At 50.1% G+C, this 22,756-nt stretch overlaps 3 protein-coding genes across 4 annotated transcripts; 2 read left to right on the top strand and 1 right to left on the bottom strand.

The window, feature by feature from the left end:
- Positions 1-104: 104 nt before the first annotated feature.
- On the top strand, positions 105-593 carry si:ch211-112c15.8 (tumor necrosis factor receptor superfamily member 25; the record flags this gene model as incomplete). Its single annotated transcript, XM_056594970.1, has 1 exon — positions 105-593. A coding segment is annotated over one exon (489 nt), but the record flags the coding sequence as incomplete, so codon positions are not given.
- Positions 594-679: 86 nt separating this feature from the next.
- Positions 680-11,025, top strand: ttc34 (tetratricopeptide repeat domain 34). The gene is made up of 9 exons (XM_056594863.1): positions 680-2,691; positions 3,008-4,893; positions 5,598-5,826; positions 6,639-6,761; positions 6,846-6,897; positions 7,564-7,730; positions 8,442-8,739; positions 9,740-9,954; positions 10,438-11,025. Exons 2-9 carry the CDS (start codon positions 3,119-3,121, stop codon positions 11,023-11,025), a joined length of 3,447 nt encoding a protein of 1,148 aa, XP_056450838.1. The 5' UTR covers positions 680-2,691; positions 3,008-3,118.
- A 961-nt stretch (positions 11,026-11,986) lies between these two features.
- Positions 11,987-22,196, bottom strand: alas2 (aminolevulinate, delta-, synthase 2). Of its 2 annotated transcripts, XM_056597385.1 has the most exons (10): positions 21,895-22,196; positions 20,465-20,807; positions 19,889-19,990; positions 19,316-19,538; positions 18,317-18,501; positions 17,644-17,823; positions 16,669-16,833; positions 15,178-15,446; positions 14,107-14,269; positions 11,987-13,706 (listed from the first exon to the last, which is right to left on the bottom strand). In XM_056597385.1, exons 2-10 carry the CDS (start codon positions 20,784-20,786, stop codon positions 13,543-13,545), a joined length of 1,773 nt encoding a protein of 590 aa, XP_056453360.1. In that variant the 5' UTR covers positions 20,787-20,807; positions 21,895-22,196; the 3' UTR covers positions 11,987-13,542. The 2 variants fall into 2 exon arrangements, 1 of the variants encoding a protein (XP_056453360.1); XR_008896375.1 differs by lacking the exons at positions 11,987-13,706; positions 14,107-14,269 and adding an exon at positions 14,292-14,418 and having other exon boundaries at positions 14,861-15,446.
- Between the last annotated feature and the right edge of the window lie 560 nt (positions 22,197-22,756).

The following is a 22,756-nucleotide window of genomic DNA, read 5'->3' as shown; positions in this document are numbered from 1 at the left end:
TCGCCACCCCCCCCCCCCCCCCCCCCCCTCCAGCATCAGCCCTCCCCCTGACCTCCTGCCCACCCCCACCCACCCCTCCTCCGAGCTGGCCCCCGGGGGAGCGCTGGCCCCCGGGGGAGCGCTGGCCTCCGGGGGAGCGCTGGCCCCCGGCCGCCCTGTACGCCCTCATCCAGGAGGTGCCGCTGCGGCGCTGGAAGGAGCTGCTCCGTCACCTGGGCGTGGCCGAGCAGCAGATGGAGCGGGTGGAGGTGGAGGCGGGCGCCGCCTGCCTGGGCTCCAGGGAGAGGCAGTACCAGATGCTGCGGCTGTGGACCCAGCGGCCCGCGTCCGCCCTGCCCGAGGTGTACGCCGCGCTGCAGCGCATGGAGCTGGCCGGCTGCGCCCAGCTGCTCCGGGAGCGCCTGGGGGCCCTGGGGGGGGCGGGGGGGCAGAGTGAAGGGCCGGTCCAGGAGACCATGGGGCTGGACGGGGGGGGCAGTGTGAAGGGCCCCTCCTGGAGACCTTGGGGCTGGACGGGGGGGGGCAGTGTGAAGGGCCATGGGGCTGGAGGGGGGGGGGGGGGCAGAGTGAAGGGCCCCTCCTGGAGACCATGAGGCTGGGGGGGGGGGGGGGGGGTGTCTTGGAAGGCGCCTCTAAATTAAATGTATTATTATTATTATTATTATTATTATTATTATGTAAGACGGATAGATGAGCAACGTTTGCTACAGTCCACCGGGTAGGCTGGTAGACTGATCTATCCAGTGCACATCTATGTGGACACGCCCACGAAGGATGTCAGAGGCATTTTTCCAAAGGGCTTGTAACGGCTGATCCACTCACACCTGGTGGTATAATCTGCCACCTTTAAGGAGTAGGTTAGGGTTAGTGTTGTCGTGCTCAAGGTTGCCTACAGGTAGACTATAGATATTGGGAATCTAACCCAGAACCTTCCATTCCTACAAATAATTGATGACTTCTTTGAAATTGGCCTACATCTTTGATAATGTGTATTCAGTCAGTCAATATTCACGAAGAATTTGTCTTTGTGAAAAAGTAATTTATTTGTTATAGTTATATTATATTTATATGTCTGTCCATATTGCTAATTTTCTTGGCTAAAGGATAGAGCGATACAGCGTTAATGCATGGTAATATCCGCTTTCTCACTGGGACAATCCGTCGGCCATGAGAACACACTATAATTGGTTCTGAGTGCTGGTCAAGACCGGATGCTCATCAGTAACTACTCATAGCAATACAAATCGTACTGACTTTAATTTATTGAGGTTTTATTTTGATTTTTGAGCGCCTTTTCGGTTGATTGTTTGAGGGACCTGCACCTGCTGTTTACACTGCACAAGGAACAAGGGGGTCGATTGGTAGATTGTGTGTATTTAAACGATGCTACTGCCCAGTTTGACCAAGAAACTGCTTTAGGTGCTTTAAGAAATGCCCCTTAACCCACTTTGAAATCATTGAGCATCAATGGAACAGGGTTTTCATCTTAAAGTGACAACAGAAGTAGTGCTTTCTGGTTCTTTGATAATGTGTATTATTCACTCAGTCCATTTTCAGTATTTATCTTTACATGTATGCAATTGAGAAACCTCCATTATACAACCTTTTGAGATGTGTGTGATAACAATAATTCACATACATGTTCTCATCAGAATCCATTTGTTTGAGGTTCAGTCCAGACATTTGTGGTCTTGCTGTTACGTTGCTGTACCTTATGTTCAAATGTCTTATAACAAATTGGTTTATGCTTTTATAGTTTCCTTCAAATTATGAAATGACTATTTTTCTATTTCACATCTCTTGTTTTTGTAAAACATCATAGAATGTCTTATTTATTGAATTTCATTGTTTATTAAAGAATATACACGGAATGCTGGTTCTAATTGAAATGCAGATCGCGGCCACCAGATGGCGCTGTTGACATCGCTGAAAGGGAACTTTCTGGTGCACGATAAATGAGAAATTGTTCGCCATTCATAGACATTCCACTTGCTTGCGATCCCTAGTTTTTATTCATGAGCTCCATCGGCGTGATCTCATCACGACTTGCAAATTTGAAGACAAGGAGTCCACACACTGTCCTCATTGGTAATCCTGCTTTTAGTCTAAGCCTCGGGATTGAGATCTAAAACGATTAAAAACTTCGAGATTCGAAGAGCGATCATTTACCACAAAAACTAGTTTCGATTCACACACTTTAAAGGACCTCTTATCTAGTCGAGCGTATCTGTTATATTATGTTTTGGTTAGGAGCGTCGACCGTTTCCACTGGCAACAGGACTCCTGCTCTGAACCAGACACTCAACTCCGACAACTCTGGATGCGGGGCTTCCCACTTTTTGGAAAAAGTTTAATCGAATTTAATCGAACTCGATTTGACTAGTTAGGGACTACAAGTTACGCAACCGCGAACAATTATCCATGGAATCAAGTGTGCTTATTGTGAATGTGGCGGTGTTGTGGTCGCGGTTGCTGTGTAGTGGGGCTATTGAGTTACACTGATGGGGCTATGGTTTTGAGTTGCTGTTATGTTGCGTATGGCATTCACTATCCGATGTTGGGCCGCTGTAACCAGCGAGAACCCTGTTAAACATCTTATTTGATGTGAGGTATGAGCGCAATTAGATGATAGTCGATGTATGCTTTAAGTGCATGAATCGCACCGCCAAGACGCACACCCGAAACAAGCAGGTGAGCAAATTCCACTGTAGAAGTATTGCATGCAAGTTATGGACATGATGTTATCTCCTGTTTAAGCAATTTGTTGTATTGGGCCTGATTTTCAATTCTACATAATGTTTTGTAACCGTATGCTTAGGTGATTTAATATTACTTACTTGCTTATTTATTTTTCTTCTTGTGTTAGTTTGCTCAGTGCTCAGTCCCGATAGATTGTATAAACTAAGATGGGAACCACTTTATTTATTGTTGGGCTTGGCTTATGCATGTTTTATTGTCTTTCCATCAACGGACACTCACTTTAACGTAATCTTTTTTTTTTTTGAAGAGGTCAACGACAATGGATCCCCGATGTTAGCCTCACTCTAAAGATTTGGAGAGGGAGAGAAAAAAAGAGAGAGAGAGACATTGACCACGTGAGGGGGCTCACTGCTCCATCATGGCCGCGGTGGTTCCTCCTAGAAATGGGGTGTCTGCGCTGTGCAGGGACGGGGACCAGCTCCTCGGGTCGGGCCGTGTGGCCGAGGCCACCATCCGCTACACCTCCGCCTTCAAGACCCACGCCTCCTCCACCGTGGCCCACATGCGGACCCTGGAGAAACCGGGCTTGGCGGCGGTGGTCTCCACCCTGGAGGGCTGGCTGGACGGCCGGGGAGACCCCCCTCCCGACGGGAGCGGGTCCCCGGCCGGTAAGGGTCTGGCGGCCGTGTTCCTGTCCACGCTCAGCCCCAACAACCTGTCCGCCACCATCTTCAAGATGGAGTCCCTCCTCCAGAGCGGGGGTCACGGCTGCGACGAGATCTACGCCCGCTGCACCGCCCTGCTCGCGGGCCGGCGGAGCCCCCGTCCGGAGGGCGGTGCCCGGGCGCTGCTGGGGCTGACCCGCGCCCTGGCCTCCCTTCGCTCTGACCCGCAGGACGCCCGCTGGCTCCGCCTCTACCTCCAGGCCCACGGGGAGAACCCGTCGGAGGCGGTGGCGCTGGTCAGGCGGCGCCAGGCCCACCACCTCCCCAGGATCGTGGAGGCCTTCGGCGGCGTTCTCTCCCGGCGGTACGCGTCCTCCGTCGGGCCTGACGGAGACGGGTCTACGCCGGGGGCCGGCGAGGACCACCACGGTGACCTGGACGCCGCCGACCTGTCCAAGTTCCTCCACTTCCTGCTGGCGGTTACCCCCGGCGACAGAGCGGTGCTGGAGCAGCAGGCCTCCCATCTGTTGTTCACGGGTCTGTACGCCGAGAGCGCCGAGGCGTACTCCGCCCTCTTGGACGGCGTGCCCGCGGAGCCAAAGGACGCGGGTTCGACCCCCGAGGGGAGCGAGGCGGGACCCGACGCCGAGACGCAGGCCAGGCTCTTCACGGGTCGGGCGGCGGCCCGCTTCTCGGCGGGGGGCCGGGCGGCGGAGGCGTGCGGCGACCTGGGCGCGGCCTTCGAGCTCCACCCGGCCTCCGCCCGCCGACACTTCCGCAAGTCCTTCGCCGGGGGGGGGGGCGGCGCCGGCCTGGCCGCCCGCCAGCACCTCCGCCAGCAGGCGGACCGGGGGCTGCTGGCCTACCGGGAGAGGGTCCTGCTCCGGGCGGACCTGCGCTCGGACGAGGGCGCCGACCTGCTGGACCCCGCCGTCACCCACCTCCGGACCCTGTGCCGGCTGGAGCCCGGCGGCGGCGAGCGGGAGCTGCGCGTGCGCCTGGCCGAGTGCCTCCTGCTCCGGGGGGAGCACCGGGAGGCGCTGTCCATCTGCAGCCAGCTGGCGGCCCCGGCCCCCCCCGGCGGCGCCCCCCACAGCTACCACAACACGGTGCGCGTGCTGCGCGGCTACGCCAGGGTGCTGGCGGACGACCACCAGGGGGCGACGGAGGACTTCCAGGCGGTGATCGAGCACGGCGCCCCGCACCCGTGCAGCTGCGTGCGGGCGCTGTGCGGCCGGGGGCTGCTGCGCATGGCGGGGGGCCGCCGCTACCTGGCGGCGCTGGACTACGTGACGGCCAGCCGGCTGCAGCCCCAGGAGGCGGGGCTGACGCTGCGCTGCCTGGTGCCCTGGAACAGCCGGGGGCTGCTGCTGGCGCTGCTGCTGGAGCAGGGGAGGGTGATGCTGGAGGGCCGGGGGGGCGGCAGCGGGCCCCGGGGGGAGAGCCTGCAGCCCGGCAAGCTCCTGAAGGAGGGGGAGCCTCCTCCACTCATACGGGCCCCCACCAAGAGAGACGAGCACAGAGAAGGGTAGCCACGGGTTCTTAATGTAGGAGATTAAACAATGATAATGGCGGGGCTTTCCAGGCAAACAAAAAACAAATTAATATTTAATCACTTTTGATCTGTGCAGTTGGCCTCATAAAAAAAGTGTTTATTGAGTGTTGATTGGATATGATTGATCTATGAACCAAGCATTATATTGTTCTGTTCATGTTAGAATTCATTGGTCACTGTTTGTGGTTAATATCTGGTCATATCAGTCTGACTGGGGCCAGGTGAGGCTGCAGCCATCAACCAAACACATTCCACCTACATGTATTATTTATTTTTGATTAGGGGTATTAAAAACCATAATCATGGTTGAATTAAAATCCCTTCAGGTGTTAAAGGTGACGTATTATACCACCAGGTGTGAGTGTGATTAGCCGTTACAAGCCGTTTTGGAAATCTGCCTCTTCTGACATCACAAGTGGGCGTGTCCACCTAGAATGTATGCCGGATAGATGAGCAGCGTTTGCTACAGTCCACCGGGTAGGCTGGTAGACTGATCCATCCAGCACACATCAAGGGCGGACACGCCCACTTGTGATGTCAGAAGAGGACGATTTTCAAAACGGCTTGTAACGGCTAATCCCACTCACACCTGGGGATATAATAGGTCGCCTTTAATGAAGTGTGAATCTCTCTTCTCCACCCGTCCTCCACCCGTCCCCCTCGCCGCCCACCCCCAGCACCCCGGGCGGCGTCCACTGTCTGGCTGTGCTGCTGATGGAGCTGCAGCCCGGGGCGGACGGGCCCCAGATCCTGGCGGCGGACGCCCTGTACCAGCTGGGCCGCGCGGAGGAGGCCCACCGGCTGCTGCTGCTGGCCCTGGGGACGGCGGCGGCCCCCAGGGGCCCGGTCCTGGCCCGCCTGGCCCTGCTGCAGCTGAACAGGGGCTTCATGTACGACGCCAACCAGGTCCGTAGTACGCCGCGTGAAGGGGTCTGAAACGTTAAAGGTGACATTAGCCGATATGAGCCGTTTTGAAAATCGTCCTCTTCTGACATCACAAGTGGGCGTGTCCGCCCTAGATGTGCGCTGGATAGATCAGTCTACCAGCCTACCCGGTGGACTGTAGCAAACGTTGCTCATCTATCCGGCATACATCTAGGTGGACACGCCCATGTGTGATGTCAGAAGAGGCAGATTTTCAAAAACGTCTTGTAGCGGCTAATCACACTAATATGTCACCTTTAAACTGTGCGCCAGAAGCTGAACCTAACTAGTGCAGGTTAGATAATGTCTTTCTGTGTTTGGACCTGTTACCCTGAATCGGTATTCGATATTTGATGGATACGGTGTTTGACTCCTGAGCCTAAAGGTTCGAGCCCCATGTCTTCATCCTTGAGCGAGATGTCTGACTCCTACCACATGTTTAATGACCCGGATCTGAATCCAGAGTACGCACGCTGTGGATAAAAAAAGCTTTCTATGGAGTAACTAGTCATAGAAAACTAGGCTAGCCCAGTGTCAGCATCGTGTTTGTGTTGAATCCTTTAACATCTGAGTTTATAGTGCATCATGTGGAAATCTCTAAAACTTAAAGTCGTCTTTAAGTCGAGGAGTGCCGGTGTAGGCCTCTATCCACTCTCCCACTGATTTCCCATCAACACCATTGGTGTTTGTTCTTCGGCCTCATGATGAAGGGCCATTGATTCATTCACAGTAGGTTAAGTCAGGAACATATCCAGTAAGGCTGACGCTCTGGATCCATGGTCTCTCTCTGCCAGCTGCTGAAGAAGCTGATCCAGTGTGGGGACACCAGCTGCCTGCGGCCCCTGCTGGCGCTGGCACGCCCCAAAGACAAGGAGCTGCTGCAGGCCCACTGCCACACCGCCTCCCAGCGCGTCTTGGTGGGGACCACTGCCACCAACACCTCCACCTCCACCAACCCTAACCCCGACACCAACACCAACTCCAACACCGTGAAGGAGGAGGGGGTTCTCCGTGAGGCCGTCGCCTATCTCTCCATCGCCATCATGGCCTCCGGTGAGATTCAGTTTTATAGCCTGCACAGACACAAACACACACACACAGTCACACACACGTCTATTACATTATTATTTACATTAATAATGCCTGTGGTGTTGTCTATCGCATTGGTGACGACACAGAGCGGACTGTTCATGTGCGACAACAAGCCATGTGAGCAGCGTTTTATTCTATCGTTGTGTACCCTAAAAGGATTATCATTCAGGTTTGTATTGATTCAAATGATCCACACTTAACGTTCCACCCTCAAATGAAGGTTTTGGATCAATGCAATGAATGAATGAAAAACAGCCCTTAAGAAAATAGCATTGTTTTCAGGGAAACACGACAACAACACACACACGCGCGCGCACGCGCGCACACACACACACACACACTGACACACACACACACACACACACACACACACACACACACACACACACACACACACACACACACACACACACACACACACACACACACACACACACACACACACACACACACACTTTCTCTCACTCACCCCACTCACTCACTCACTCGCAAGGTTCACCAAAGCGATCATATAGCAGGAGCCCCTTCAGTGAGCGTGGGGCTCTATCGACCCCAGGTTGATTGACGGCCCCCTGAGCATGGCCGACCCTTCTGAATGAGCCTCGTGTATCTGAATGATGGATGCAGGGGGGGCGGCGGCCGACTCTCTGCTGGAGAGAGCCCGCTGTTACGCTCTGCTCGGCCAGCGAAAGACGGCCATCTACGACTTCAGCGCCATCCTCAAGGAGCGCCCGGACCACGTGCACGCCCTCTGTGGGCGGGGCTTCACCTACCTGACCCTGGACCAGCGAAAGGTATTTTGTGGTTTTTTTTCAGGTGTGGTGGAGACAACCCCTGGTTAGGACTGCTCCATTATGGAAAAAAATCATAATCAAACATTTAATGAATAAAATATATATATATTGTTTCAACTCGATTTTATTAGTTTGGAGATTGTTTGACCCAAAAATCCAAATCATAATTGCACAGCCCTACCCCTGGTGTATTCAGTACGTGTGCGATGCACAAAGATTAACTGATCTGGGGTTATGGCGGTAATTAGAATTATTGCCATGGTGTTATGTAACCCCCCGGTTCACCTAGATTATCTGAACGTCATTCGATGTACTCTGTCATGTCAACACTGTAATCCTGTTATGCTTGGTGTGTTCGTTCGGCGCCCAAGTGAAAGAGATTCACGTCACATCCGGTTGGATCCGGAGTCAGATACATGAACAAGGGTGTGTTCTGTGTTTACCACACATTAGGGACCCACAATGGCTAACAGTCCGAGGCTCTGTTGGACAATAGAGGAGACGTCTTTTATGCTAGGTTAAACCAGCCAAACTTTGAGGTACCTCGATTGTCAAAATGTTAACGTGAGTGGTCTTGTGATCGCGGAACACCAGCATGTAAATGTATAACCCAGAGTACGACCATATTAGGAATACCTGGTAAAGGTATGCATGTATAAACACACTGATTGGTTCTGTTAAAACCTGACAAGTAGCTCATTTTTCACCCAGGAGTGCACTGAAGACATCCTGTCAGCCCTCCGGCTCAACGTCGACACCGTCACCAAAGACATCCTGTCGCTGAAGGACAAGGCCCGGACACTGGTCTGTGATTGGTTGGAGCAGTACTGCCGGACCAATCAGCTGCAGAGCTTGGTCGCCAAGGCGGTGCCCTGCCAGGAGGATCAGCTGAGGGAGGCCTTCTTGATCAGCGGAGCTCTGCTGAGGGTGGACTGCAGGAACCCCAGGTGGCACCTCCTCTACGTTGATGCACTCCTAGCCAAAGGTAAGTGGAGCTCTCGGCCTCCATGTTGCCGCTGTTCTCCCATGGAATGGAGCGCTGAAGGCCCCCATAGTGTTGTCCCGCTATGCCCTGTCCTATGCCCTATCCTGGGCATAGCGGGCTGCAAAGACTCTCAACCTAGAACCTAGAAGTTCAAAGTTTCATTCGATGATGAAAGCAGCAAAATATGAACGAACAATCACGACGAATTGAAACAAACGCGTCTCTGCTTCTTGAACAAAATTATATACGTCCTTGTCACTGCATCAACCTAGCATCCAGCACTTTGCTGAAAGATCCTCATGGGGTCAAACCTTAATGGGTGTTCAGTCTACCCTAGAGTATCGCATCCTAGTGGTATTGGTGGGATTATCTTGGTCGGAATCTTTTAATTTTGAGATTGAAAGAAACTGTGTCAAAGGTCTTGCTTTGGCTGAGCAATAACAGCTTGCTTGAAGAGGAAGCAATCACTAAAAGTAATCTGGTGGGAGAGCAGACTCTCTGGAGACACACAGACAATTGCAGTTCTACTGACCATCATGTATTGGTTCCAGGTGAAGTAAACAGGGGAAAGGAAATCTCAAGATGAACTCATCTGAAATGCATCATCTTTATCCATACTGTAAAGTCAATTTTACTTGACAGTATGGATTTAGAAAAATGTGGTTTTCCCAACACAGAATATTAATCAGTGTGGTTAATCAGTTGTGTATATACACAGATCAATGTGATTGGTTCTTAATAAGGTGGAAGTCATCTCTTGTTCCTGAAAGTATATAAGGCAGAATCGCCACTAGGGGGCTCTCTTGGTACTTCGTTCTACCCTGGATAACTAGGTGATATAATAAATAATACTAGTCATTAGTCTGCCGTGTGTGCTTCAAGTTGTCTGCCTAAACAGTTAGAACTTTTATTTGTTTGATACATGACAGAGAACAAGTTGGATTTTAAATGACCATACAATAAGTCAGCGTTCAAATCCAACGTGGTCACCGATGACCCCGTGGCTTCCTGTCCCCGGCTGCAGGTGAGGTGAAGGCGGCGGGAGCTCACCTGAGCCAGGTGTTTGGCCAGGAGCCGCGGGAGGCCGTGGCCCAGGCCCGGCAGGGCGTGGTGGAGGCGTGGCAGCAGGACTACCAGGGCGCGGCCCAGCGGCTCAGCACACTGGCCGAGAAAGACCCCTCCATCCTGGGCTTCCTGCTCAGCCTGCTCCCCCTCAGCCACAGGAGACGCGTGACGCAGGTGAGCGGTTGGTGGTTACCTGTGCTCCCTTTCCACTCTGCCAACGTCAAAAATATATTTTAGATTATATATTTTTTTTTTTACATAACCTGTAAACGTCAAAAAAATTATGTAAAAAATATATATTATTTGTTTTGGATGGTGACAGGTTGTGTACTAAAGATAGTTGTTTTCATGGTTAAATATTGACGGCACATTTAATGAAAGTTTAGTTAAAGGTTTGCTATTTGCTATGGTATATATTAAATTAGCAGGCATTTTTAATTCAGCTCATTAGAGTACCGGTCGGGGTGAAGGTAATTTTTTTTGTCAACGATGCTAACCGGTGGTATACATGTTGTGGATATCGGGGATCGAACCCAGAACCCTTTCTGCTTGGTGCCCCATCACCCTCGCCGCTCAACCATCCTGCCCATGTTCAAACGTGTATCCCTGGTTGGGACGTCTGTCCACCCAGCAGTGACCTCCCGTTAACCCCCCCAGGCTGCTGCTCAGGAGGCCGGCCGTCTGTCCTCCGCTGGCAGCTGGTCCAGCACCCTCCCCCTGCTGACCGTGGCGGTCCAGGCCGCCGCCGCCGCCGGCCCCCGGAGGCTCCAGTACCTGCGGCAGCGGGCCGCCTGCCTGGCCCGGCTGGGCCTCCACGAGCGCGCCGTGGCCGACCTGGACGGCGTGATCCGTAGCCACGCCGACGGCTCCGGAGCCCCGAAGGCGGCAGCGGCGACGGAGGAGGGGGAGGGGGAGGAGGAGAGGGGCGCCCGGGCGGAGGACCTCTGCAGGCGGGGCCACAGCCTCCTGCTGAGCCGCAGAGAGGGCCCCGCGCTGGACGACTTCTCCCGGGCGCTGGCGCTCCACCGGGCCCGGGCGGTGCGGTGCGCCGAGGCCGGCGTGGGCCGGGGCCCGCTGGGGGAGTGCTTCCTGCGGGGGGCGCTGCGGCGCTACGGGGAGCAGCGGCTCGGCGAGGCCTGGAGGCTGGTGGAGGACGGGCTGGTCCTGGACGGGGAAAACGCAGGGCTGCGGCGCCTCAGGGCCAGGGTGAAGCGGGAGGCGGGCAGCCCCTGTAACGTCAGCTAGTGGCGGGGGGGAGGGGGGCCATGTAACGTCAGCTAGTGGCGGGGGGGAGGGGGGCCCTGTAGCGTCAGCTAGTGGCGGGAGGTGGGGGGGCCATGTAACGTCAGCTAGTGGCGGGGGGGAGGGGGGCCCTGTAACGTCAGCTAGTGGCGGGGGGAGGGGGGCCCTGTAACGTCAGCTAGTGGCGGGAGGGAGGGGGGCCCTGTAACGTCAGCTAGTGGCGGGAGGGAGGGGGGCAAGCAGCGACGCAGGATGAGCCAGGTTCAGAGTTCTGGGTCAGGGTCTCCCCTGTGGGGCGAGGCCTGTTCCGCGTTGACGTATATCTCCCCCTCTGCAGTTCGGTGGGGTGTCAGTGCCTGATTCTAGAGATGTCATGTTGGTGGGCTTTTATAGAACAGCGAAAAACCATTGAGACTTTTGGGAGTACAAAGTCTGAGGTGTTATGCTGCGTTCGGTTCTGTTCGGAGGTGAGAAGTCGGGAGGGGGAATCGCGTCGACCCCGGCCTCCGTGCGTTCAAGCTACGAACGAACGGAGCAACTCGAAAAAACATGGACGCTCACGCTAAACTTTGTTGCGTTGAGGAAGTAACAACAACACAAACAATTAATTTATTGTATGTATTGTTTAACCAACTATTGTATTGGTATTCTGATTGTTCTGAAAGCATACTAAGAAATCAAATGTCATAAATGTTTTTTTTATATTATATATATATAATATTTTCCCACCGCTTTCGATGTGGATGGCCATTTTGAAATTACATCAAATTGTATTGTGGCTTGAACTGGGAGCTGTGGAATCTTACCCAGGTTTGCGTCTAAGAACTCAAGTTGACGCAGCGTAGGATTTTTCCGAATAAGAGTGAGGAATTTCCGACCTCCGAGGTGTAATCGAACGCAGCAATACAATGATTATATTTGTGCGATATGATTAACATCAAAAGCAGAGCAAAATCATGGACACTTTGACCATCATTGTTTTTTTATTATAATATATATATATAATTTTTAGTCACAATCAATGCATTCAAGGAGTCGGTGGGGAATAATACTTTATATAGAGCGAATGATGCGAGTGTATGCTGCTGGTTGGGTTCCACAATAAGAATATGTCCAGTCATCCCATATGTGCTAACATTATATAATGTAAGAATTAAGACGTTTTTTAAAGTGCCCATGTGCAGGTTCAATGCATCTTCACACTTTCAACCAAATGAATACATGTTTTAGCATTAATAAATCCATACATAAATAAAAGTTACTTTTGCAAATAGTAGTACTACCTCAAGATAGGAAGTCAAGTTATAGACACAATATGTTTTGTAGTCTGTTTTATACAATGAACCACATGAGGTTAACGTTTATGCATATAAATAAATGAACCATTTGATTTAAAATGTTTTTTAATTGTTGATATGTGTATTGGATGTGGGACTGTAATCCAGTTTTCTCTACAAGCACCTCAAGATTTGTATCCAATTGAAAAGTGGACACTATTATTGAAACTTTCAGTTTAAAATGAACTTGTGACATTGACTAGGCAGTAGGGTAAAGACTAGTAAAGCACTACTGGTACAAGCAGACACCACAATGGCTAGGTTGTCATAGACCTCTGAAGAATAAGTCCCGCATATAACATAACAAATGTCGGTGGCAAAGAATTAAAGGCTGCGTCACGTTTTGAACCACACACTTTTTCCATGTAATTTCGACGGGTTTTTGAATTGTCGGCGCCGTTTAAGTAGTAAACGATTATTAATGCTACTTAATGCTGGCCCCGACAATCCAAATACCCAGTCGAAATTACACGGAAAAAGTGTAGTTCAAAACGTGACACAGCTTTTACTTCTTCGCCACCTACAGAGTTTGTTATGTACGATCTTTCAAAAGCCCGATGTTATTTCCCATAGACATTTGACGGAGGGAACTGGAGCCTCGGAGGCGGGACTAAGGCTCAATCCCATTTCTACCTCTTACCCCTCCCCCTTGTTTTGAAGGGGTAAGGGGTAGGAATGGGATTGGGCCATAGGCCCAATCCCATTTCTACCCCTTATGCCTTCCCCTTACCCCTTCCCCTTCCCCCTTCAAAACAAGGGGGAGGGGGAAGGGGAAGGGGTAAGGGGTAGAATTGGGATTGGGCCTTATTCTTCAAAGGTCTATGGCTAGGTTGGCAGAAGTGTACATGGCTAGACAGACTAACGCCTAAGAAGTCATGGCAATGAGAAGAGACATGGTAATGACGACATCATGTCATGGTGAGGATTAGGCAGTAATGTCAATTACTATGTTGTCAGAGTGATGATTAGGAAGACAATGTCAAAGGCAGAGGTGGCAATGACTACAGGTTCATGGTAATGACAAGAGAAACATGGTAATGACTAGGTTGTCATGGCAATCATTTGGCAAAAAAAGACGAAAAGGACCAATGGTGATGATAAGGCCATCATGGTAATGATAGTTATAGGTTATCATGCTAGGGACAATGAGGTCATGGTAATGCCCACGATGGGGCGGTAAGGACTAGGCAGACATTGTAATGTATTGGGGCTCCATGTTGCCAAAGTAGGATTTCTCCCATTCGCTCATCAGGTCGAAGTGCAGCGCGGAGCCACAGAAATTGCAGGAAATGTTGGTCTGGTTGGCAAGAGGAAGTCCCGCCTCCTGCCAGACTTCCACCAGCTTCTCTGTAAACGCAAGAAAATATAAATTTGAGAAGCTTTCAAGCGCAATGAAACTCAACCATTTCAATTTCAACCAGTACGGTTCAAGATCAATTCATCAAAACAGTTATCTAACAGGAATGTGATTGACATACTATTGCCACTCAAAGGAACTATGCCCATTCTGGTAATTGTTGGATGGCAATAATGGGAAGGGATGATTTGAGGGCGGGCTGCTGTCCATGCAATGCTACGCCACGAAGGCATGACCATCAATCACCCACCAACCCCCCTTGGTCCCGCTTCACCTCAGCTGTCATTTATCAGAGCACAACTCAACTGCGACCATGACTGGAGATCCGGTCGAGGAACAATGAAGGGGGGTGGGGGAGGGGTGGGGGAGGGGGGGGCGCTTGGCACTCACCCACAAAGTACTCCATCATGGCGGCGTCGTGATGGGGGGAGGGGGCCAGGCGGAGCAGCTCCTCTCCACGGGGGACCGTGGGGTAGTTGATGGCCTGGACGTAGATGCTGTGTCTCTCCAGCAGGGCGTCACACATCATGGTGTTGAGCTCGGCGTCACCCACCTGTGGTGGCGTAGGGAACAGCACACAGTGGCATTCAACTGGCGAAAGGTTAAAGGTCCCATATTGTGTTATACCACCAGGTGTGAGTGTGATAAGCCGTTTTTTATTTTTAATCGGCCACTTCTGACAGCGCAAGTGGGCATGTCCACCTAGATCATTGGTTCTCAAAGTGCGGCCCGCGGGCCAATGGCGGCCCGCGGAATCATTCCTGGCGGCCCGCAATGACATACATAATTATGTAAGTTATAAAAAAAAAAGAAACTTTTTTTTTTTTTAATCAATATTAATTTAAACAAATATAAATAAATATAAAGAGAAAATTCGACTCTCTCTAGCTTTCAATTAAATCCTTTTACATTTTTTGGTTTTAATCCGGATGTACATTACTTTGAAAGGGTGAACCTCAGTTTCATGATTTAGACCTCACTTGACCTCACTCCCAGAGGTCCACGGTGCGGGTGCAATGTTTTTTTTCACCACTGGGATGCTGACGGCGTTTCCCGCCAAAAAATCTTTTCCTTTGGCGGCCCTCAGTCAAATTTTGGGTTCCTAAATTGGCCCTCAGTTGTCAAAACTTTGAGAACCCCTGACCTAGATGTATGACGGATAGATGAGCAACGTTTGCTACAGTCCACCGGGTAGGCTGGTAGACTGATCTATCCAGCGCACATCTAGGGCGGACACGCCCACTTGTGATGTCAGAAGAGGCAGATTTTCAAAACGGCTTGTAACGGCTAATCCCACTCACGCCTGAGGGTATAATATATTATGTGACCTTTAACCTTTCACCTGTTGAATGCCACTGTGTGTTGTAGCTTGAGTGACCCACGCAGCCGAAAGGCCTTGCCTTAGGCTATAACGTGAGTGGAGACATGAAGAAGAGGGGGTCACCATTCCTCCCAGCCTACCTTGATGGGGATGATGTGGCTGGGGCAGTTGATGACGGGCAGGCCGTTGTCCAGGAGCAGCTGCCTCATGTGCTTGACGTGCCTCTGGTGCGTGCGGCGCAGGGCCTGGCCCTCGGGGCTGCGCAGAACACGGACCGACTCCAGCGCCCCGGCCAGCACCATGGGGGGCAGCGAGGTGGTGAAGATGAAGCCCGCGGCGTAGGAGCGCACGGTGTCCACCAGGGCGGCGCTACTGGCGATGTAGCCGCCCACGCAGCCGAAGGCCTTGCCTGTAACAGGTGAGTGGAGACATGAAGAATATTACATCGACATTTACATTTAGGGCATTTAGCAGACGCTTCTATCCCAAATGACTTACAATAGGGTCTTTTGTCAGAAGAAAGTGAAACAAAACAACAAGGGCCAAGCACTAACAATCGCTGGGTTAACCCATTCCCCGCATGCAACAATGATAGCTAGGTTAAGATGCTACACAACTAAGTACCATAACTAAATACAACATACAAGTGCCAGGACGTACAACATACAATAAGTAGTAGGCGTGAGACGTGGTGGCTATGTTAATGTTAACGAACAGCATTTTAGTTATCATAATAAGTAAATAAACCCTTGGATGTCAATAAACCCTTTGAATACAAAGGCACTTCTGAGGGCTTTGGAGATTGAAAACCAAGGTTGAAACGAGAAAAAGATCCATGGGTTGGTATCGTTTCTTCATGTCTTCCTGTGGCGTTGTCATGGACGGGCAGAGTCAGGGAGAATCTTTAGACAGGATTAGCGGAGTGGGAACGTGGAGGTATTGCACTCAGCGAGGATAGAGAGGAGGAGGTCTTATCACGAGCGCCCAGGCAGGGAGGAGAAGGGCCGTGCCTTCACTTCATGTTCTCCTCTGATAAGAGACACGCTTCAACACGCCAGCATCGGGCCAGAGTCAAGCCAGGCGACGATGATGCAATACGACAGCAATGCTTGCAGTCATTGACACTGAATGACGCTTCAGCCAGAAGGGAGTTAGTGTCTGTAGTGTAGTGAATCTCTGTCAGTATGAACTCGTTGACCTTGACCTAAACTTTTGTTTATCAGTTGGGTGAGATAGTAGAGACCGATGTGGAAATAATGTATTTTATTCAACGCGAAAACTTTATTAAATTCTGCTTATGCCCCAGCATTTAATGTAATCTCTTTGCACATTTTGTTCTTAACTGTCAGTTATAGTAGTTGTTATGTCTTTAAACCTGTCACTGTTAATGTTCTGTCACTGATAAAATACCTATCATCTCATATTATCATCTCCCAAACGACAGGATTACGCATTAAGAAATTTCTGTCAACAATGTATGAAAGAATTTAATTTATACAAAATAATAATAATAATAATAAAAACATTCAAGTGTGCATTCAAGACCAAAAATAAACAAACCAACAACAAAGCGGATCCCTCCCCTTACCCCCTTCCCCACCCTGTCCCCCCGGTTTTGGGGGGGCACTCACCCAGGGTCCCCGAGACGATGTCTAGCTTGTGCATCACGTTGTCCCTCTCGCCCACGCCGGCGCCGTGGGCCCCGTACAGCCCCACGGCGTGCACCTCGTCCACGAAGGTGAGGGCCCCGTGGCGGTGGGCCACGTCACACAGCTCCTCTAGGGGGCAGATCGCACCTGGGGGGGCAGTGAGCAAAGCATTAGCACTGCTGGGGTCACGGGTTCGATTCCCAATAGGGTTATCCATGCAAACAAAAAGTATTAAAACATGCCAACCAAAGGCTATACAATGTTATATTATTGAACCTATTCTTTAATTTAACCTCATAGATGCATCCATTTTTTTGGTCGCAATGTTTAACATTTCAACAAGCTCTTAGCTTAATATACCTAGACGTATCTGTAGTCAATGCTGATCGATGGTGATTCAATAAAGGGTCAATAAGTTCTATTGACCCTCCAAAGCCCCTCCTCACACACCACCCAGCCTGCCAAGATACGCTAGTCCAATTCTATATGTCTCCCTCACACTAGGAGGGGCTCAATCTTACACATTGCGACTTAAAAGTAATGCTATGTAAATTATGTTTACATTTGATTTAATTCAGCAAGAGCGACAGCACATAGGCTACACCTTCAGTGAGTGCATAGAGGAGGCTACTGCCTCGGCACACAATGACAATCGTTGATGAAGTTTACTTCCTACTGTTATGTACTCTGAAATAAATACGCTTTTGAACGAGCAGCAATACGAGAAGACGCAGGTTATTAGCTCACTAAACGTGAGCTCAGCCTCAAAGTGGGTCCTTTGAAAACACTACCAAAGCCTGAATCCAATTCTCCTCTCCACTCCATTGATTATGTCTTTGTAGAAGGCAGTAATCTACCCTATTATTAAGCACGTAATAACGGATACAAACATCCAGTGTTTTCAGCGGCAACATTCTAACAACCCCCGGCTGGTGCGGTGCGGTCGGCAGCACCCACCGTCCATGGAGTGCACGGTCTCGAAGGCCACTATCTTGGGGGTCTTGGGGTCGGAGCACGCCAGCAGCTCCTCCAGGTGCTGGCTGTCGTTGTGGCGGAAGATGAAGCGCTTGGCGCCGCTGTTCCTGATGCCCTGGATCATCGAAGCGTGGTTCCCCGCGTCGGAGTAGATCTCGCAGCCTGGCGAACACACGCACACGTACACACACACACACACACACACACACACACACACACACACACACACACACACACACACACACACACACACACACACACACACACACACACACACACACACATCCCCAGAGTACAGTATATCAGCACCCGCGTGTTAATGCAGAGTTTTAATAATGCATCCTTGGCTCATGATTTATTTCAGCTTTGCACGGTTGGTGCTGTGAGGTTCTTTAACGTCTGGGAGCTTTAGTGTGCAAAGACGTCAAATGTATAATTAAACGGTTTGATTGCTATCGTTACTGCCATGATGACGATGATGATGATGATGATGACGCAGAATGTAATATAATCTCTGTAGATCGCGACGTAGAACACCTGCTTGCTGTGCTCCTTCTGGTACAGCTTCAAGATGAATCAGATATCCACCCTGAACCAAACACCTTTTTATGCTTGACCTCTGACCTTTGACCCGGAGGTCGGGACCAGTGCTTACCGGGCAGCATCTTGGCCAGGGTGAAGAGGGTGGAGTCGTTGGCCACGAAGCAGGAGGAGAACACCAGCGCGCCGTCCTTCCCGTGCAGCTCGGCCAGCTCTCTCTCCAGGGTCACGTGGATGTTGCTGGTGCCCGAGATGTTCCTGGTTCCCCCGGCGCCTGCTCCATGCTTCTCCAGGGCCTCGCTGGTCCACCGTCACACATGGTACATTATTAGTGTGTTCCTCCTGGGTTTAGTATTGATCATGGAGGGTCTATTCCCTCCATGAAGCATTGGGTGGAAGCTCTTTTTATTTTTTTGGTCTTTTAATACATTTTTTATTAGTAATTCACAATCCATACGACGTATGGGAAAACAGACGGCAGCAGAAAATCATGGGAAAATAAACCATTATATTCACAAGTTTCCTTCTACGGTCGTTTCATTCCACATACTGCATGTCATCCTGTTGGGGTATGGGGTAGTCAAGTGGTCAGGGTGTTTGACACCCTGAAAAGTTCTGGGCTTTATCCCCAATATCCCCACTCTACTTGTAGGTATCCAAGACACATGACAACTACCTGCCTTCATGAACGCTGTGTGTGTGTATATTAACATACTCAATGTAAGAGCATCTGCTCAATGTCTATTGTATAGTTTAGTCGGTTGTCATCTTCTTTCCATTCCTAGGAACCTTCCAGAACACTGGGTGGTTGATACAGCGATGATCCCTGCGACCATTCTTTTACGATTTGGAAGCTTCCCATTGCTTTTCACTAGTAAGGAGATGTGTTTATCCAAAGGCACTTCCAGTTCATTCAGACACTGGCCATCATAGCATAGCTTGAGGAGAGTGGGGGATCAAACACAGTACCCTTCAATGCTTTGAGTCCCAACACCCCAGCCACTAACCCCGACACTGAACACAGAACCGTAGCATCAACAAAGAACAACGATGTAGCTTAAACGTTGAGTGAGTTTGATGTGCAGGGCCGTGACTCCCCCTGTGGCCGCCTCACCTGATTCCGTTCAGCACCTGTGGGTGTCGACTCATCCCCAGGTAGTCGTTGCTGCACCACACGGACACCCGGGCGCCCTCCCTCCCCGGCAGCGAGTAGTCCTCGGCGAACGGGAACACCTCGCAGTCGCGGTTGACGGTCTTGAAGACGCGGTACGTGTGGTCGTTCTTCTTCTCCGCGATCTTGTCCTCGAAGAAGCGGTCGTAGTTGTAGCTGCCGCTGACTGCCGGGACAAAAAAGAGACTGGGTTTTTGTTTTGTTTGGTATAAATGATGCCAACTATTGTATCGATTACTGCTACTATTTAGTATTTTTGTTTAGGAGAACAGGAGGAGGAGGAGGAGGAGGAGCAGGTAGTGGTTAGGCGTCTTACTCAAGGACGCCTAACCTAGGCCAGGCCCCGGACATTGGGGAGGTAGTCAACTACCATTCAACTCAAAGTTGAAGACCCTATAGCCACTACAACCCCTCTAGCGGCCATGCATTCTGTCCTCTCAGCCTCATCCGTATATTTTTGCTGTGCGGTGAGCACCAGGTCGTCCGCTGTGACGATGCTAGCACCCTGAGACTCACTCATGTTGTCCTGGAGCAGCTGGGAGACGGTGGGGGCGGCAGGGCCCTGAGACGGCCGGGGAACCAAACCCGTGAGACCGTTCAGCAGAGAGGCCATCACACCTGGCACACACGGGGGGGTGGGGGGGTGGTGGTGGTGGTGGTGGGGAGGGTGGACTGGCTTGTTAGAGCTGTGAGAGCTTTATGTGCCCTGATCGCATCCGTCAACGATGTTTCCCCGTCTGGGCGAGCTATCGGGCCGTCGGTCAACCATAAAACTTTGGTTCACTCGTTAAATGATATGCTATGCTAAGCTATTCTTCTATTCTTCAAAAGGTATTATCTAGGTTTCATTCTTCTATTATATTCTTTCAAAAACTGGAAATAAAGTGGCAAATAGACTACTGCGTGGAGGAATATTTTAAAGATATTGTTGGTAGATATAAATAATAATAGGCCTAATTTGAGATATAATAATGCAAAATGTAATACTCATAGGCTACTGATAAAAAGGAAATCTGTTTATTATTATTTTTACTGACTTTTTGATTGATTTGCTAGCTGTCGTTGTATTCTTGCGTTGTGCTTTCGGTGTACCTGGTTTGTAGTCCTGCTGTACGTCCTCCTGTACCTCGGAGCTTGCCCGCACCACTCGTATTTCGGAGGCGACGAAGGGACAGCTTTTCGCCAGGGACACCGCGACCTGGCCGGCGGACTGGGCGTACCACCGCCTCTGGTCCAGAGCCCAGTGCCTTGGCGCTGCCTGGTTGGGCGCGGCGTACATGTCGGTTTTAACGGTGATCTGGCGAGCGATGATGGGGCACCGGTCGGCCAGGGAGAGCAGAGCCGCGCCGGTCCGCCGCAGAGCGGGTTTTGGGGCCGACTTCAGGAAGGGGCAATGGTGTAGAAAGGCAGCCATGGCACTCAAGCTGTTCTTGCTCTGGTTAACGACAAAATACGATCGAATTATAATAAATACATCTCTACACTCAACACTTGAGGGAGACCGATCTGTTCAGGAAAGCTGTTTTTCCTGTGTATAAAAAAAGTATAATTTCCATAGCCCAATCTATTTATTTGAAAGTAAACCGTTGTTCGTTTGCCTAATCATAAAATGACACCGATAAAAAAAATATTAGATAACAATGGCAGCAATGAAAAGAACGGCTAATAACAATTCCGTGTGCAGTGAGGAGGCCCATAGCCTACGAGGAGCTAGGGTCATCCAGGCTCTTATCTCAGAGCAGCACGAGCGTGCTGTCCGTGCGACGCAGGTGCTGAAGCGAGATTCGGCCCGTGACGTCATTTCTCCAGAGCTGATTCTGGGTTAGGCCTACTGATAACCACGTCATACACAAATGCATCCACGCCACGCCAAACACTGTGCATGTATTGAGTTATTATAATGTAGGCTATTACACTCAACAAACTCACACACTTATATTTCCACACACTATTCATCAGAATGCCTGGGCCTTTGTATAAAGCCGTTTGAGAAAGAAAGGAAAAACTGAACGAAGAAGGCCAAACCTATTTTGTGACAGATAAGCCCATTCTTCGTATCTGCGGTTTGTGTGTCGTCACAAGTTATTTTTGAGTTTAGCTTTCAAAAAGCTGTGGCTTTCTGACTTACTTGATGAATACCGCGAGAATTATCGTAGCCTAATAATAGGTAATAAGTAAGTAATAAATAATAAGTAATTGTTGGACATAAAGGAAATTAAGTTAGATCAACACATCATGTGAGCCTTATATTGAGCTGTCGTTATAGATATTAGGCTTACATTGGATGTCCTTCTATAGAATAGTCAAAAATAGTACAATGACAACAACTACAATAACAGTTGTAATAATAATCATCATAAAATTGTATAAAAACGTATAATCCTACATGGATAGAAAACTATTTAAATAGGCCTTTGTGCCAAAAATATCTTCACCTTGACTAGATGGTCAATTATTAATATTTTTATTAAATAAACAAACAAACAAATATCCTTAAAAAAAAAGACAGAAGCCAAACTCACCTGTTGACCTGCACTGAGGACGAACTTTAAAAACTGCCGGCGGTCACAGAACGAACACAGAGACTAATGTGGGTGTGCCAACGATGAAGTCCACTCCCTCTACATGAGGAATTGTGTGCCAAGTGGTTCATCATACAACATGAGATAAAGTGCAGGACAAGCTGACACGACAAGTATAAGAATAACAGGAGATTACGGAATCGAGTCCATTCAACAATAACTTTTATGCCCATGATATATTTGAATACAGAGACAATACCAATATTTTCATTAACTTTGAAAAGTGCCAAGATGTGCCGGCATGTGATTTTATCTACCTTCTTATTTAATCCTAACGGACGTTTTTCGTTTCCACAAAAAAAAAAGACACATCATGAAGGACTATGTGACGGCCGAGTGATGAGGACTACATCACCCAGCAGGGGGTGCACTCGATGAAATTTATGAATTGGAAGTGCTCTGTGTGTGTGTGGAGGGGCGGGGCATCCTACGCTGTCCAATCACATCTTCCTATCGTTTAACGCAAACCGGGCAGCTTCGAGTAGAGCGCGTTCCCTCCATCCATCCGTCCATCCATCCCTCCATCGTACGGTCGACCACTCGAAACACAAGAGAGCGAACGACGTCGAGACACGCCACGCTCACAAGGACGACCGATTTTCAAACGAGGGCAAGAGAATCAAACAAAGTGACAACATGTTTGCGTGCACAGAGATGATCACCATGTGTCTCCAGTCAGCGAAACACGAGCACAAGAGGAAGCAGGAGCAGGAGAAAATCCAAAACCAAGGCATTGCTATTTTCCAAGATGTGAGTATAACGGTCTATACGTTTAAAGCCTTGAATGGGGGGCTGTGGGGGT

This window comes from Gadus chalcogrammus, chromosome 1 (genome assembly GCF_026213295.1).
Source record: "Gadus chalcogrammus isolate NIFS_2021 chromosome 1, NIFS_Gcha_1.0, whole genome shotgun sequence".
NCBI classification, from domain to species: domain Eukaryota; kingdom Metazoa; phylum Chordata; class Actinopteri; order Gadiformes; family Gadidae; genus Gadus; species Gadus chalcogrammus.
The sequence above is the reverse complement of the archived record's forward strand: the minus strand, read 5'-3'. Positions and strand labels throughout refer to the sequence as shown.

What these genes read in the sequence shown, in the direction of transcription:
- ttc34 (XM_056594863.1), top strand. Translation starts at nt 3,119, where the DNA reads ATGGCCGCGGTGGTTCCTCCTAGAAATGGGGTGTCTGCGCTGTGCAGG. An exon ending in GTGGAGCTCTCGGCCTCCAT is followed by an intron (nt 8,740 to 9,739) that starts GTTGCCGCTGTT and finishes CCCCGGCTGCAG; the next exon opens with GTGAGGTGAAGGCGGCGGGA. An exon ending in ACAGGAGACGCGTGACGCAG is followed by an intron (nt 9,955 to 10,437) that starts GTGAGCGGTTGG and finishes TAACCCCCCCAG; the next exon opens with GCTGCTGCTCAGGAGGCCGG.
- alas2 (XM_056597385.1), bottom strand. Translation starts at nt 20,786, where the DNA reads ATGGCTGCCTTTCTACACCATTGCCCCTTCCTGAAGTCGGCCCCAAAA. An exon ending in CCTGGCCAAGATGCTGCCCG is followed by an intron (nt 17,824 to 18,316) that starts GTAAGCACTGGT and finishes TGTGTTCGCCAG; the next exon opens with GCTGCGAGATCTACTCCGAC. An exon ending in GCCACATCATCCCCATCAAG is followed by an intron (nt 14,270 to 15,177) that starts GTAGGCTGGGAG and finishes ACGCCACCACAG; the next exon opens with GTGGGTGACGCCGAGCTCAA.